Here is a 17,108-nt window from a genome sequence, read left to right as displayed (position 1 = left end):
TATGGTCCAGAATGCTCCTGGTCGGACGTGGACATAACCGATTGTTCCCCATACTTTTCCAGCGCAAGACTTGAGACGATCATCATGGTTGTCCTTCGCGTGGCATGAAGCCACCGTAACCAGGCACATTTTACGCTATTTGAGAGTGGATTCTGAGAGATTGTGATATTGTCTTGGTGGCACACTAGGACAGTGACAGTAAATAAAGTTTCGCTGGCCTGTGCTGGCCTTTTAGCCTGTGTTTAAAGAACAGAAAAAACAACATATTTTTATAAATCGGAATTATTTCAACATATTACAGTAAGTAAGTTTCACATTTCTCTGACGGCTGTTTCAGGCGTTTTAATTTTCAATTCATAAATGAGAAATATTCATAGCCAAGCAATTTCAAACGTTGATTTTAATCAGCTACCACTAGTTAAATGGGACATCTTACTGGGGATAAAACAGGCAAGAGAACTGGATGCATCGCTTAGCAACCCTGTACGTGTCCACTTGTCCGAGACTAGAGGGCTCAATGGATCAGATCGGGTTCTTCCTCTTTTACAGACCATAACTTGCAAGAGGGACTAAGAATGCATACAAAAGTAATTGCGGATGTTCAACCTGAATCATTTTATTATTTATTATTTGTAATCTTTTTTTACTGAGTAGCTGTGTGGGAAAGTTGCTGTGAAATTATGTCACATTAGCCTGCTGGTTGAACTACAGAATAAATGTTTCAAATGTAAAAGTATTTTCAGCAAAGTGTGTTTATAGTTTTTTGCATTTCAATAATATGGTGTGTTTGGCTTCTTGCACATTCTGTTACACATTGGGATCGTTTAAATACTGTATTCAAAGACAGCCTATGTCTCCAACTGTGATGCAATGGTGTATTGCAGATGCAGCTCCTTATCACCCCAGAAATTAATTTACTGTATTTGTTATTTCTTTTGTCTCCATGAAGCCTGGAAATATTTCAGAACGAGGAAATGCCCAGCGGGTTACATTAAACTAAATACATATTTAAAGACATTGAAAAAACTATGATTTGCATTTTTCATGTGTGAATTCATGTGTATATTTTTTCAATAAATGTAGGTATTTTAGCCGCTACATTTAGTAATAATTCAAACGTCTTAAAAGTGAAATACGCAAGAGTTGAAATGTCGATTTACAAGGAATTGCATTGTTTTAGTAAAACTACCGACCTTCCTTACGCCAGGATCATACAGAGTAAAAACTTTCTGCCTGTGATCTTAACTTCGATACTGCATTCCCCCATCGTTAAGGACGTTGCATATCATAGCGTTTTGTGTCGCTTTTCCTGATTGAAATAGCTCAGTGTCCGATTTCAGATTCGAACTCATAACCATTCACTTTCACGAAGGGGCTTCAGGGCATAATGTTATTTCTAAATTCTTACTATGGCATAAACGTGATTATTTCAAAATATCAATTTGTAGACATACTTAAGCCACACCTGCCTGGTTGTATTCGTGTATATAGTAAAATTTTGTTCGCTGTGTTGACGACCTTTCATGAAAAAGTACACTTATCTCCCAAGCTCAGAAAACGTCTGGGTTAGCTTTCCCATAAAGGCCTGTTAATAATCTAAATTGTGATGGGCATTTTAATAATGAGATGTTATGAGAATCTCTTCTCCGTTGTAGCGTTTGTTCGCCTCAGTATCATTGCAATCAAATGGCCAGTCCTTGGCTGTGACTGAAATCACAGTTTGTGAGTCGCTGATGGATGGACAAAATATTGGTTTAACGATAGTAGCCTGCATTTGTTCTTACGTTAGCAATGTGATGGTGAGAATGAATAACCTGAGACTGTAGATCTGCATAAGTGAATGAACGTTGATTGAACTGATTACCGATATACCCAACCTCATACACAATGTAATTTTCTTTAGTGTTGTGGCTGGTGGGTCGTGGTATTTGCATTGTAAATGAAAATAATAAAAAATAGTAACGATGATAATGATAAACAACAACAATTTGTCTTTGTCTCTATACATAAACACAAGCGCGCGCGCACACACACACACACTTATAATTATCTAATTGTATCTATATGATTAAATGCAAGCTATTTACATGTTGAATGTGACTTGGATTTTTAAAAAGTCACCCATTGCCTGTTTACTAGATGTTTGATTGATTTGTAGGGTAGATTTAGATTTATTTGCACAGAGGCTTCTTAAACCTGAAGTAAATCCCACAGTTATAAATGCCCGTGATTTCAAATGTCGGCGATGGCTTAGTTTGATCGGTTTATAACTTTTCAATTGTATTTGTGTATGACTATTGTCTTAAAATGCGTTCCATTTATGCTGTTTTATTCCAAGGCCTATCGTATGTTTAATTCGGTCAACAGTATTAAGATGAACTGATGGAGTACTTCGTAAAATTTGTTTCATATCATGATTTGATCCTCTCACCGGCACAATTATCACCAATACAATGACCACAACTAGTGTAAATTATCTGAAAGTCAAAAAGCATAGGGCATACAATAGTCGAATCTTCTTCCATGCAGTGTACGACCTTTACCCAATGAGCAACTGTGGTGAAAATGGAAATACTGCCTAGCCTATGTATTGATTACTTCAATTAAGTTATCATTAAATAACCACAGCCATAAAATAGCGTGGATATTTTTAAAACTACAGCCAATATTTTAATTAGCCCGCCAGATATGTAACAGTGCGTGTAAAATGGATTTCAATATTCCAGTACCTACACGTGTCATTAGTTTATTTTCAAGTTTCTATATTTTATTTGTGTGTTCGTACCATAAACCATACCCTCTACACCTATGACAGGACTTACCCTCCCCCACTCGTCGAGGGGCGCGCACTAAACTTTCACTTCAGACGCGTCGACAGAAGGTGCCCTGCACTGACGGTCTCGCGCTCTCCAGGAGATTGAGAGCAGACCTGCCAGCCCCTCAACTTCACTGACTTCCTGCAGTCAGCAGTTCCATCCCAAAAGGGAAAAAAAGTGGAAGGAAGAATTTTACAAACCGTTCTAAATAAGGCGCTCTGAACAACAACCCCCATTTGGCCGCCTGCTACCCAACCCACTCGAGTCCCGCCGTTTTACTTGGTCTTCCCTTGTTACAGAAAGTGTGCTGGGAGGCTAACCGCTGCAGATCCTGGGACGGAAAAAAGTGCTCCGCGTTCCGATCAAGGTATAAGCTATGCGGATGTGTGCGAAGATCCATGACACAGAGGATACAACTGTCGGTCATCGTTTCGCATGAAAGTTAAACTGGTACAGTTCACTACAAATCCTAAAGACCCTTGGGCTGTTACCTTCGGCCTGACCAAGACTGGCGACTTTTCGGGGTCTGGTTTTCATGTATTGGAAAAATGAAGTTTTGGCCCCTCTACCTGAGGGAAATAAATTTCTATCCGAAGGAATTCCCGCGAAACAGGTAATAATGTTGTCGAACGCATGATGTAATTACGTGCACATCGCGATGCATCCGATGTTGTGTTTCAAGAAATTTCGTGAAGATAAAATAAGTAACAAATATTTAACCAGTGATTACCGTTAACTAACAATCTTGCAAATAAACATGCAGTTCAATCAGAGCAAAATCATACTTGCGTCATTAGTCTTCAAAGTTTAGTTCTAAATAGAAATAAATAACATCGGTTTATGAAATACATATAAGCTGTTACGTACTGTCCCTATGAATACTGTCTTAATCGCTGTGTTGCGTTTTATCTTTAAGAGATGCATTAAGAATCACTCTCGTTCATGTGCAATGATCAGCTGCGGGCTCTGAAAATTGTGCTTTTTATGAATAGTGTGATTTGCGGTCCAGCCTCTTCACATAGCAATTCTGCTTGGAAAAATTCGATTTTAATTACTGCCATTAAAAATCAAATTTGCAATTCTTTGGGTGGCTCGATGCCTTTTCTGATTGACAGTTGAAATTGACACTTCGGGTCCCTCTTATCCTGAGCATTTCAAGCTATTTCTAATTGCAGGTAGTTTATTTTTTTCAGTGCCCTGGATTGCATGGGATAGACGATTACTTTAAGAGGCACGGGTTAAGTGCAGGGAAAAATCAATCCAAATTGAAATCGCTTCATTAAAAAGAGCTTTTGTTGTGAGGTTTTAAATACACAGTGGAAATACTTATTTATTGTTTTGGACGGTTTATATAGGCTGCTGTGTAGCGGGGAGGCTTAGTGCTCTGTCAGTTGACTCCGCGCTGGTATCATATCTGTCTCGTAGGTGATTTCTCCAGGAACACAGAGTACACCAGGAGCCTCGCTCTGCATAGAAGCCAAACACGCGCAGATAATGGTGAGTAGATCTTTGGATTGGATAGTTGAGGCCGACTCTGAAATATGTTCGTTTAAAAAGAAAACCGAGCATGAGTAGTATATTCTTCACATTTATACCGCTCAATGCTTTGTCATTGCTTTCTTTTTGTTTATTTGATTTATTTTATTGTTTGATGTTTTCATGTATTGTTTTTTAAAAAATATTTTTTCAAAATTTAGAGTTTCAAGTCACTGACAAATGACTTCCTCTGTGTGTTGTAATTCGGACATTAATTCTTGAGTTTTAGTTTTGAGAAGTGTTTCAAAGCCTGCTCAGAAAGAATTATTTTAAGATGATGTCAGATAATGCTTGAGAACATTTTCGTGGATTTGTTGGAGTTGCAAAAAATAAAATAATCATATCTTATTTATAGATTTGGATTTGTAACCTGAACTGTAATACACTTTATTTAGGATTTATTTTCTTTATAATGTCTACTACCCAAAGTTATGAGCACTGATTCTATTTTCACAAAATGTCCTTGTTTTCCTCGTTTGTGAATGATCAAAAAGCTATGTTGGCTGTATTATTCAAAACCGTCTTGGGATTTATTTTTCCATAAAATTGCGTAGTATCCTAGTAACCTTAAGTGTTTCTCAATTGCTTTCATTTACACGTTTCCCTCAAAACAGTCTCACTCAGATGGGGAATCCCACAGGTCGAATATGGAAAAGGACGATGCGCGCTCTTCCCCTAGTCCCCCGTCAACGCCATCCGTATGCTCCCCAACATCATCTTCATCCTCTGTGCCCTCAACGGGGAAGAACGTGTGCGCGAGCTGCGGACTGGAGATTTTGGACCGATATCTTCTCAAGGTGGGTGTGCGTGCGCACACGATGACCGCAGAACATGTGCGACTGAATCTAAAGTCAAAGTTTTTTTAAATGCAGCTCACGACTGCCTGACGATATCATAGAGGAGCCTCAAAAGTGACAATCTGGGATCGTTAAATCAAATAAAATGCAATAACATACTTAGTTATAAACGGAACGCACAAAAACATACCTTGCAGTTTTATGTATTTTTTATTTCAGTTATCACGTTTATATATTGCTTCCCCTGTCTCTGAAAGTATATCATATTTATTTTAAAAAATTACAACACTTATGCTCATGCCACAGTCATACAAGAATGATGATGCAAAATGGCAAAGGCTCTGATCACAGCGAACCTTATTCTAATAGTGTTGTAGACCTTGCTAGCATGTAAGTGAAATATAAACAAAACAAAATTATTGGCATGTCTTAAATATATATTTGATTATAGATAAAACAAATGAACTGCAGCTCTTTCAAAAAATGTAACTTTAAAATGTATATATCTTTTTTCAGCGTTGAAGTAAAACAGATTGTGCATGTCAAATCGACTGCCTTTAATTCATTCTCATGTTGGACACCGCCTCCCCCTGTCTCGTGCACTCTCCTGCTCACATGTAAACGCAACAGGGTGTGTACAAGAGGTAGTATGTCTAATGCTTGGATTATTAGCCCAATATTTACAGTTTATTTTCGCGGAAAAGACAAAAAGAAATTTGGGTCGATGTGACCAAAAGATATATTAAGTCTTGGAACTGCCTGTATTTAGCATGAGATATTCAACATTTATTTTAAAATTTAATCGTTCACAAGCGTGGGTCTACGTACCTCTAATGACTACATTGACGCTGTCTGTGTATGTTACAGGGATAATATCATTATATTATTATACGTAAGCTTTTGGACTGCTGTTCCATTCCGGTGATGTTTGGAGGCCTTTTACAAATATGAAGATAATAGGAAAAGTTACTTTTCCCTTCTGGTAAAATTAGCTTTCGAGTGTGGGAGCGTGGGATTTCTTTTTTAATTGAGAAACACTTCGGTCCGGAGCAGTAAAATGAGACTACATATTCAACATATACACAAACAGTTTTGTTTATTTTGGCTAGGTCTTTATAAAATTTATTTTTTTTATTGATGAATGCTCTCCGGTTTAAACCAAGATCAATATTAAATCGGCCGAATGCACTATAATATTAATTACCCATACTATGTAGACCCAATCGGGCATGTGTGTTATGGAAGTCATAAACGTGTTTTACTTCAATGATTCTATCCTCCAACCAAGGTTTCCCCCTGTAGAAACATTCAAATGAATTTGATAAAGGATGACATCATCTGTACTCGATTTTCTATTTTTACAATGATGACATTAATAATTATAATTATACTACTATTACTAGAATTATAAAACAATAATGATAACAATACTGCAACTACAACTACTAAAAATAATAATCTCATGAATGTAATACAGAAATGTTATTTGATATTTACATGTCAACATTTAATTATCATCACTCTTTAATCGTAATATTTAAAAATTATCACGTCCTAATGAGAAAGGAAACTTTAGAGAAAATGAACAGGAATTAGGTCATCGCCGTGCAATCTTCGGCTAATTAATTACTCTTGGTATAGCTTCTTGAAATCTCATGTAGTCGCACTAAGTGTGCCCGTTGGAAAAAAAAATCAACAGCCTGAACAAGAAAAGGCATTCCATCGTGGTTTAAGGTTGATTCCATCAAGGCGCAAAGCGGTTTGGCTGTAGCTTTTACTAACGGATTTATGGTACTCTATTTATCATAACTTACACAATGTGGTCGTTTTATTTCAGGCTTTTAAATTTTTTAAATGTTGTATGACAGAATTATAAACATTAACTTAAAGTCAAAAATATTTGACCGAGATTAAATCGTCTCCTGCATAATCCTCTTATTTGATTTTTATCCATCTTAATTTAATAGCAGCTTCATTGGCGAAACATCAATAGTACAGTTTAGTTTACCCGTGGCTAATGTGTAAACGAACAAATTACGCTCTTCGTTTTACACAATCGCGATTTTTAAAGTACAATTGAAGTAGAAGGTAAAAGCTGTGCTGCAAAACCTAATGAATAGCACAATACTAGATAGAATATTCCTACTTTTATGCAGCTAGAGGCATTCTACGCTGTTTGCATGTTATCAAATTATTCAAAATGGAATTATTTTCATAATTGATAATCTTACTACTCACAGAAACGATTTTACTAGCAAAAATAGTAATATTAATAGCTATATCAAAGTGTGTATCCTACGTAGAAGAAGGAGTGTTTGACATATCTTTCCCGTGTTTTTGCAGGTGAATAATTTAATTTGGCACGTGAGGTGTCTGGAGTGCTCTGTCTGTAGGACGTCATTGCGTCAACACAGCAGCTGCTACATCAAAAACAAAGAAATCTTCTGTAAAATGGACTATTTCAGGTAGGGTAAGTTTTGTGCTTTGTTTTTAAAATATTGACAAGAGGTGGTTGCCAGACCCAAGATCTAGTCCAGTTTCTCATTTTCTTTACGAAGTTCTCCAGTGATACGCGGGTTGACTCACCAAAGTTTTCAGGCAGACTTTCAAACGCCATGAAACAGCCCGCAGGCGTTCCGTGGAAAATTTATGACTTTAATTTTCTATACATTTACATTCTATACTTATAGGTTTAGTGAAACAATTGACAAGGTGTGTCTGGTACTGTGACTGTGGCTATTATTTCCATAATACAACACATGAAACGATATAAGCATGATAGGTCTATTGATAAACTGTGCAGCTGTATCCGAAACATGAAACGATTGTCATCCACCTGCTATGGCGGCACTGGTGATTATCGTAAGAACCCACCAAAAATAATAGGAGATGTTTGAGGAAGATTGTCCATTACATTATCAGGCCAGTTTGCGTCGGATTAACATGTCATGTGTCCACAATACTGTTTTAATGTTATCACAAACATAATAATTTATTTTAGAGACCATTTTCAGTTTTTCACACAATTTAACATTAAATATTTGTAAATGACGGCGTGGTGACTGATAATGATGTAGGAAAGGGATACTATATTAACCTTATTGACCATTACCCGGAATGTCCGAACACGGAAAAGTTCATTGGTTAAAAAGATACAATTTTATAGCAAATAATTCCAATACTAAATACATTTAATGGCCATGTGAATTTTGATTTATATATATCTCATACTGGTATTAACTCAATGTGTTGGGTAAATAACAGTAAATGTAATTGATTAGAGAGAGCCTCACTGTATAGGACATGGAGGGAAATACTTCAAACGCACAGCTGTTTCTCTTTTAGCCAGAAAAGGCCGGAATTCAATCACAATTTTAACCGTCTTCCTAATTGAAGATTACAAACTCACCGACACTGGCGACTTCTTACTTTTAGACGGTTGTTGGTTTTGCTGAAGCAGCTATTGGTTTGGTCTTTTATGATTACCGGGTTGGTCAACGTTTCGATGAATTTCAGTCACGTTTAATATTATAATAATATAATAATATAATAAATCATATATTTTTTATTGTAGATCATATACGTGTGAGCAGAGCAGGCAATGTAGAGGTCAGTGCAATCATGTACCGTGTCGTATTACGAAGTTTGATCATTATGAACGCACCAAATGTATAAAGTTAGTACAGGCATTAATGTTGAGAAATTGTACATCAATATACCATTAGTACATTAAAAACGAATCAATACATTTTTAAACTAGGGGTGGAATAGGCTACTGAAATCTCATATTAGCTCTTTAGTTAGAATTTTGAAATGGCGGAGAAAATAGCAGAGTAAACGCCAATATAGCTAATTTACTGCACAAACATTCAAGAAAATAATAAAACATTCATGTTTAATTACAGAATTGGATTATGTATGTGAACAATGCCAGCTCATGCATTGCAGTTCCTCCACTTTTTAAAAATTTTAAATGAATCATCATAAATAATACTCACGATACTATGTGATGTATTAACAATAGCAATAACATTGTCACAATGTCGTTGGGAATAAAAATAGAATATTACATGGTTTCTGTAAATTGCTGAAATGACAGATCTACTGATAGATAACAAAAGCAGCAAAATCTCAGTCTGGAGGAGTAGGCTCTCCGTTACTCCCTGCGTAAGGAGAGCCCTCAGCGCGGACTTTGAATTGAAAATCGAATTGCTCAGCATTCCCTCGTTGCTCTTGGTCAATGTGAAGTGACTGGTCCTTTAAAGTTGATATCGTGTTTAGACGCCGCACTCTGGAGGGCTATCGTGCATCTGAAGCTTGTAATCCAAAGTGATGCTTAACAAGATGTTTCATCAAAGCCAAACGCCTTCAGAGCAAGTGACTGCGGGACTATCGAGAGGGCAAAGCGGCTCTTAACCAGCAACATGTCCATTATTTACCAGCTCAAGATGCAGACGGAAGCTTCCGTTCAATCTAACCGCAATGTGCTTTGTCCTTGAATTTGAGTAGTGAATTCAAGAAAGTGGGCTTAAAAAATCTCATGCTACATTTTTCACTAATGTTAACCAGTGTTAAGCCCATGTTGTCTGGGCAATGAAACAATTGCTTGAATTGCTTTTCACTTAGTGTCAAGGTAAATGTCCTTACAACAGCCTTAATATTAACGAGAATTCGAGAGTATGTGGAGAGACCCGCATGAAAGTATTATTTTCATTTGCACGTCCATAGCTCATAAGGTACTTTGCAACACACCATTTACTGGAAAACATGTAAATGGTAAGGAATAACGATCATTATATACATACCCTCAATACTTCACAAAGGATTTTCCACCTGTTGTTGCAGTGAATGTTGCAGTTCAACAATAATGTAATCTTAAAGGCATATCACAACAATACAGTACTACCATTTCGTCTTAATAAAACTCTCTTGGTTAAAAAACACTTATTGTTTCACTATGATTTAGAGTTTTGTAATTTCATTATTTTCATTATGCTTCTTACTTCACCATGGTTTTTGGGATTTTTTATTCAATAATTTGAAAAATAAGTAACCTGTTCTGCAAATAGCAGTTCTTTAAAATGAATTTCCTGCAACAAGTTGAAATTGATCAAGATCCCCAGGTCTACACAGATCAATATTTGAAATTATTTTCACAAGAACATTTATGCAGAGAAAATAAAATACTTTATGATCACCTTTAGCATGATGCTGTTTTCTGAAGCATGGCTTTATTGATAAACATAATTTCTCTTGTTGAAAAAAGAGCAGTGACTGAAGCGACTTGTTTAAAGTGAAGCCGGTCTCACTCATTTTTCCATGCGAAGAGATAATGCCTCAAAAGCTTGAGTTACTCCCTGAATGCTGGCTCCTTCACATTCTTTGTTTTCAGCTTATAAACATGTGCACACACAGCAAAATTTTGCTTTTGAGAAAAAAAAAAAGCTTTGCGGCAAACAAGGAATCTCACCAGGGATGAAACTGTGATTGACTCCCTAATGTATTTTGCCAGACAAGACAAATGGATTTAATAGTTTCAAGCTTGTGAAGGAGCGCGGCGCTTAGGCTCAGACGGAGAGAGTTCAAACAGGCTGGACCCAGTGTGGCTGGAGTCTGGACGTCGAGACGGGAGCTATCTGCTCGGCTTACATCAGAGTGTGCAGGGGGGTCACCTGGACAGTGTGATGCTGGGATTGGGTGATCGTGGTACAGCATGGCCTACAGACAGATTTCAGCCCATCTGGATCTGCATCTCTAGTGTTCCCTCGCTGTTCTGAAGTCAGTGTAACAATCAGTTCATGACTAGATACAGGGCGCTGGTCTGAGGTTTATGATCACCAGCAATTAGAGGCCGAAACTGGCACCACTGCTGGGATGTTTCTGAATGTGATTCTACTCACTCTGTAGGATATTGTGTGCCTCAGTCTTGCACAGAAAAAGAATGCACAGAAAAATGTCTGAGGTTCTGACTCTTTCCCTGCATCTGGTGCCATGTGACATGACCCATGTGATGTTGGATCCACCACCATCTTTGCAGGCAGCATTTATTTTCAGTGCTCTGGTTGTCAGTCATTGAGACGTCAGTCGCTAAGATCATAATTAAGGTTAACTCCATTCTATTCATTCTGTGCATGTTCTAAAGTGAAAATATATTGCTTTTCATATTGTAAGAGAGCTCTCCCTCCAAACCTTCACCTCATGCAGACTAGACAGTCTGGTAGCAGTCTGTTCCTCTGCATGAAAAATACTTCACTTGGGTTTAAAGCTTTTCTGAGTCATGTGGACTAGATCTTTCAAGGATAAATCCGTATATAACAGTGGTTAGACTGCACAGGACATGCAAATGGTTTTTTAGTGGCTCTGACAATGTGTGAGTTTAGTCAGTGTTTGAGCAGTTGAGGAGTGCAGCTTCTCCACAGAGTGAATACATAGTGTACCACAGTACTGGCAAGGCTAGAATTGCTAGTCTGCAGTTTTGCCCACGGGAATGGCCCAGGGTCAGGGCATTGTCTGAGCTGGACAGTGACTCCAAACTGGCATTCCTATTGACATGTGTGGAACCAGGAGATACCTCAGATTTGTGTCAGTCACCCGTATGTTTGACTGAGAGCTCTGCTAATGATGTGTAATTGCAGGAAATAAAGAGAGGCTCAAGGACATAGAGTAAGTTCCATCCCTATCAAGTTAGATGGCTAGAATGAGCTGGCTCATGCAGAAAGCAGTGAAACACAGCTATTGACAGGTGCCCTCGGACACTAATGTTAATGAAAGTACTCCCAGGAAGCCCGTAAGTGTTCCAGACAGCCAGGAGGCAGCCAGTCATGGGGCACAAAGATCTTCCTCGAAATGTCAGGCATGCATCTCGCCACCCAATGCCAATGGAAGCTAAGGGGGTTTCACAGTGTCAAGCACCAGAACTAAAGACACAAACTAGCATTACTTAGCATTAAATACATTTTATCTAATATAAAAAGAACTTGTTAAAATCTCACAAATTAAAATAGATGGAAATAGTCCTCCCTTTTTATCTCATATGGGCTTGGTGGTGCTGTTATGTGCAGTACAGTTCCAGAGAAAAAAATAATGTTTGTAATAACGTTTGAGATTGTTGTCACTGAAAAATTGTCTCATTTTTCTCATGCTCTCTTCGCACAGCTAAACTGGGTAGAAGGGCTCTGTGCGACTCCTCTGTTTACTACATAGACAATTCATCAAATCACAATCAAGCAACAAAAACTGTAAATATTACAGGATAACAACTGAGATTTCTGAGGAAGAAAAACATGGAATTATGGGTATCATTGGTGAATCTTAATAATATTTCAGCCATGTCAATTCCATTGTTTGGAAATACCAAAAATGAGTGGGAGAAATCTGCTGGTTTCTCTTGCACAACATAACTGCCTGTAATCTCTGTACACCTTGCCCATAAAACCTTGATCAAACAGCCCTCTCAGGAGACCAGGGAAAATCTACTCAAGATTAAAGAATTCCCTGGGCATATCAAAATTAATCCACACAACATGTACCTCCTCAAGCCATTCTTTTCAATAGGAAGCAAATTGCTCTGGAACTGGAGAAAGTCATCCGCACCCCCCCCCCCCCAAAGTCTGTTACAGACGGGTGGATAGAACTAGATCCAGAATAAACATCAGGTTTCAGCACAGAGGCACAATCAGATATTCTGCTGCTACACACATCTCTGTCCACCATTTTACAACATTTATTTTGAAGGCTTCTGAAGTGTGTCATCTATCAAATATGGAATTCTCATTTTTGACTGTCTAACCGCACTTAGTAAACTACCCTTGCAAATCCTAGTGTTATTTCCAAACTGTTTTTGCATACTCCAGGGCTGTAGCAGCAGAGGCACAGAGAGACAGGTGAGAGGAGGGGTACACCAAAAGAAGCTGTGAACAGAAGTGTATTATCAAAACCCTTACTCTACGTATGTGTAATTGGGTTTACTGAGAGACAGGGTGGTGAGGTGAGATTCCCAGGCTCACAGTGGTTCTCTGTCATGGGCTCCTTTCCACCAGATTGTGGAGAGCTCAGGCCAGTGCTGTCACTCTAGGCTCCAGGTTGATGGGGTGCTGATGGACTGACCTCACTGTTTGCCCTCTTGTCCACACAAATGTTCCCTTCCTCTGTTTAAAGAAAATCTCTCTTTGCCCCAGAAAGGGAATGAGAGATAATGCTCTGGTAGCTCAGACTGTGTTCTTATTCATACTCACGCTCAGCGGGGTAGAGACAGCTGTCTGCTGCAGTCCACAGTGGTTCCCTCACCATGGCTGTGTCACTGCTGTGTCCTCTTCTGCCCGAGTCAGTCAAACTGGTTATGTCCACTCTACATGAAACAATATCTCTGCCATCCATCCACCAATGATGGTGCCTCCAGCTACCAATGCTACCTAACAGCCTGGAGAGGACTTACTGCAGATTAGTTCATCTTGTGAATATGTATTTCAACGCTGACAATTTGTGTGTTAGTTTGTTGTTTATCATCCATGCCAAGGATTCTTGTAAAAGTGTCTTATTTCACAATTCCTACTTCCTTTAAACTCGTACATTTAAGAATCGAATTTTGAATATTCATGGCCATGGTCCTTAAGCCTTTGAGGTGGTTATAGGTTACAGTTATAGGAAATGAACATGCAGGTGGGTCATGTTTAATGTGTGACTTGATGATGTACTTGAGATAGCTCTCAATTCCCTCCATGAAAGTCTACTGCTTCAACAAGGGACTGTGTGTCAGACCTTCACACGTCAGTCTGGAAATTGCAGATTTTGGTTTGTTTGTGATTTAAAGCTCCATTGGCAGCCACAGATATATCCAAGGTTATCTTACATGGATTGCTTCAGCCCTGGTGTTTCCCTCCCAAGAGGGATTTTGGTACACAAAAGCAGAACAAAGCTTTAAAACATTTTACAATTACCTTGATTAGGTTTTAACATTGATTTGAAGTGGAATGGTAAGAGGAGAAAAGTCCACTTTTGAATCACTGTTGCCCGTTTTGATTGAGCAGATTTAAACCCTTTCATCTGTTACTTGACTCCCCCCCCCCACTCCATACAAAAAAAAATACAGTGAGAATATATTTTAGAGAAGATATTTTTAGCCCAGGCAGTATATGTAAAATATGTACATTATTGCCATATTAGTACACATTTCTGCTTTGCACAGTGTATGCATCTGCAAAACATTCTTGGGTTGAACAACGTATTTCACAGTATATTACAAGATATTTCATTTTGGTCTGAGCCATCCCATTCACTTCATTCCAAGATAATACTCTCTCATGGTGTGGTGACTCCCCTCCTGTGGATCCAGCTGAATTCCCTGCTCATCAGAACCGTGACAGTGATTGACAGCATGAGCGTTGATGTCCCAGCCCCCCTCTCTCTCACAGTAGGTTTGGGACAAAGTGCGCCCGCTGCGGCCGTCAGATCTATGCCAGCGACTGGGTGCGGCGTGCCAGGGGCAACGCCTACCATCTGGCCTGCTTTGCCTGCTTCTCCTGCAAGCGGCAGCTCTCCACGGGTGAGGAGTTTGGCCTGGTGGAGGAGAAGGTGCTCTGCAGGATCCACTACGACACCATGGTGGAGAATCTGAAGCGGGCTGCAGAGAGCGGTGAGTCCCCAGGTTGCCTCGGCCCGAGGACCCCACACAACGTCACAGCTGGAACTGTGCAATTGCTCCCAGGGATCAGTGAATCACCCCCCTCCCGCTCTCTCTCTCGCTCTCTCTCTCTATATCAATTCAGTTCAATTAAATTCAGTTCAATTCAATGGTGCTTTATTGGCAGAACAAACAAGTGCACTGTTGCCAAAGCTATAATATGAACAATAAAGTAAATACTCAAATACAACTTTACAAAGTCTAAGAAAATACTCTCTTGCTCTCTCAGGAAGTGGGATCACTCTGGAGGGCGCGGTGCCTTCTGAGCAGGACAGCCAACCTAAACCGGCAAAAAGAGCACGCACCTCCTTCACTGCCGAGCAGCTACAGGTAAGCCCACCCAATGGATGCACGTGTCTGTGTGATTTGGGGGGAATCACACAGACACATGAGAAGAAGGGTGTGATGGAGTGCCATCACTACGGTTGAGTATGCGCTCTGACTGCCATACCAACAAGCCTGGCTCTTTGGCGTCACGGTTAAAGTCGCATGGCTAGTACCCCGTAGACCCGGGTTCAAGGCCGGGTGGGGTGACTGCTCTCGCCCTTCGCTACAAAACCCCTGCTCTCGCCCCTCAAAACCCCTTGTAGCGCCCTTCGCTACAAGGGGTTTTGAGGGGAATTGGGTGGACAGTCGTTGACTGAATATGTAATGTCCACAGGTGATGCAAGCGCAGTTTGCACAAGACAACAACCCAGATGCGCAGACGCTGCAGAAGCTGGCGGACATGACGGGGCTGAGCCGGAGGGTCATACAGGTGAGTGCCGTTCTCTGACTACTGTCTCCGCACAGTGCGCAAATCCAACCCATTGCAGAATGCCAGGTGGTTACATGCTTGCTGGTAACCTTGCATTTTCATAGGTTTGGTTTCAAAACTGCAGAGCAAGGCACAAAAAGCACACCCCCCAGCACAGTGGACCCCCCCAGGGCCACCCCCAGTCCCGGATGCCCCCCTCCCTGCCGGACGACCTGCATTACTCTCCTTTTGGCAGTCCTGAGAGAGCACGCATGGTAGCACTGCATGGATATATCGAGAGTAAGCACTCATAGGAGGCACCACCATCGTCTCCCTCTACTCTGTTGGTTTTCCACTTCTCCCTCCATCTCCATTCTTTGTCTTTCACATCCATCTCTCTCTCCTTCACTGTCCTTCTCTCCACTCTCCACTCTCTGCTTATTCACTTTGTCTCCTTCTATCTCCATTGTTTGTCTTTTACCACCATCTCTCTCTCCTTCACTGTCCTCCTCTCCCTCTTCTCTCCCCTCTGCTTATTCACATTTACATTTAGCCTGCATTAATTTATTTGGCAGATGCATCTATCCAAAGTGACAAGTGAGGTACAATACAACACAAGCGAAAAACCATACAGATTTAACAATATTAGAAGCACTGCATGACCAGGTTTCAATGGTTGGCCAGGTACAAAGTAGTGGGTAAAGCTATCGAGTGTGTTAAACCGTTAGAGTACTTTTTAAATTCTATTTTATAGTTTAGTAGGAGACAGTTTGAGACATGAGGTAGCGTTATTCACTGTGTCTCCCTCCATCTCCAGTCTTTGTCCTCCAACTCACTCTTCCTTTCCTCCACTCCTGTGATGGGATGAGTGTGCTGCTGTGAGAATCAGCTTTCTGGGCTCTCAGGCACAGGGGACAGAGAGGTTCTAGTGGGGTGGCAGAGGTGTGCCCATGTCAGGAGTGTCTCTGCCACCCCCGTGAACTGACGCACATCCCTGTGTTCCCCTCTACCTCCAGGTCACCCCTTCTCCGTGCTGACAGCGCAGACCCTCCCCCACCAGGCCATGGCATTGCCTCAGCTGCCCCTCAGCCGCTAACAAACCCCCACTTCCACACAGGACTGCCCCTCCCGCATTTCACCCCCTGACCCCCGGGCACTTATTTCCCCCGTTGATCTGACCCTGACCCCAGGAAACCGAAGGTGGCTCTGGCTAAGCAACAAGCAGGAAAGACTTTCCCCACCTCCAGTCGACCACACTCCCCAGGGCTCTCCCCCGCACCCAAGCCCTGCCAGGCAGGATCTCCCCTGCCCCACGCTGCTCCGGGCAGGAGGAGCTCACCTGCGTCTGGTGTGCCTTGGCTTGGGATGGGAGAAACTCCAATGGTCATACTGGGACAAAGGAGAGTCTACAGCCTCCACACACAAAGCCACAAGGAGTCTACAGCCTCCACACACAAAACCACCTCCCCCTGACTATGAGCTGCTGAGATCCACTGTGGCATCCTGTGCTCTTTCTGTCTCTGACTCCAAGGGGTGAGGAGAGA

At 40.6% G+C, this 17,108-nt stretch overlaps 1 protein-coding gene across 1 annotated transcript; it reads left to right on the top strand.

The window, feature by feature from the left end:
* Positions 1 to 3,351: 3,351 nt before the first annotated feature.
* lhx6 (LIM homeobox 6) lies at positions 3,352 to 17,108 on the top strand. Its single transcript, XM_036529471.1, has 9 exons — positions 3,352 to 3,429; positions 4,242 to 4,313; positions 4,967 to 5,149; positions 7,493 to 7,614; positions 14,560 to 14,780; positions 15,058 to 15,158; positions 15,490 to 15,585; positions 15,690 to 15,864; positions 16,581 to 17,108. Exons 1-9 carry the CDS (start codon positions 3,352 to 3,354, stop codon positions 16,658 to 16,660), a joined length of 1,128 nt encoding a protein of 375 aa, XP_036385364.1. The 3' UTR covers positions 16,661 to 17,108.

Source organism: Megalops cyprinoides, chromosome 5 (assembly GCF_013368585.1).
Source record: "Megalops cyprinoides isolate fMegCyp1 chromosome 5, fMegCyp1.pri, whole genome shotgun sequence".
NCBI classification, from domain to species: Eukaryota; Metazoa; Chordata; class Actinopteri; order Elopiformes; family Megalopidae; genus Megalops; species Megalops cyprinoides.
The sequence above is the reverse complement of the archived record's forward strand: the minus strand, read 5'-3'. Positions and strand labels throughout refer to the sequence as shown.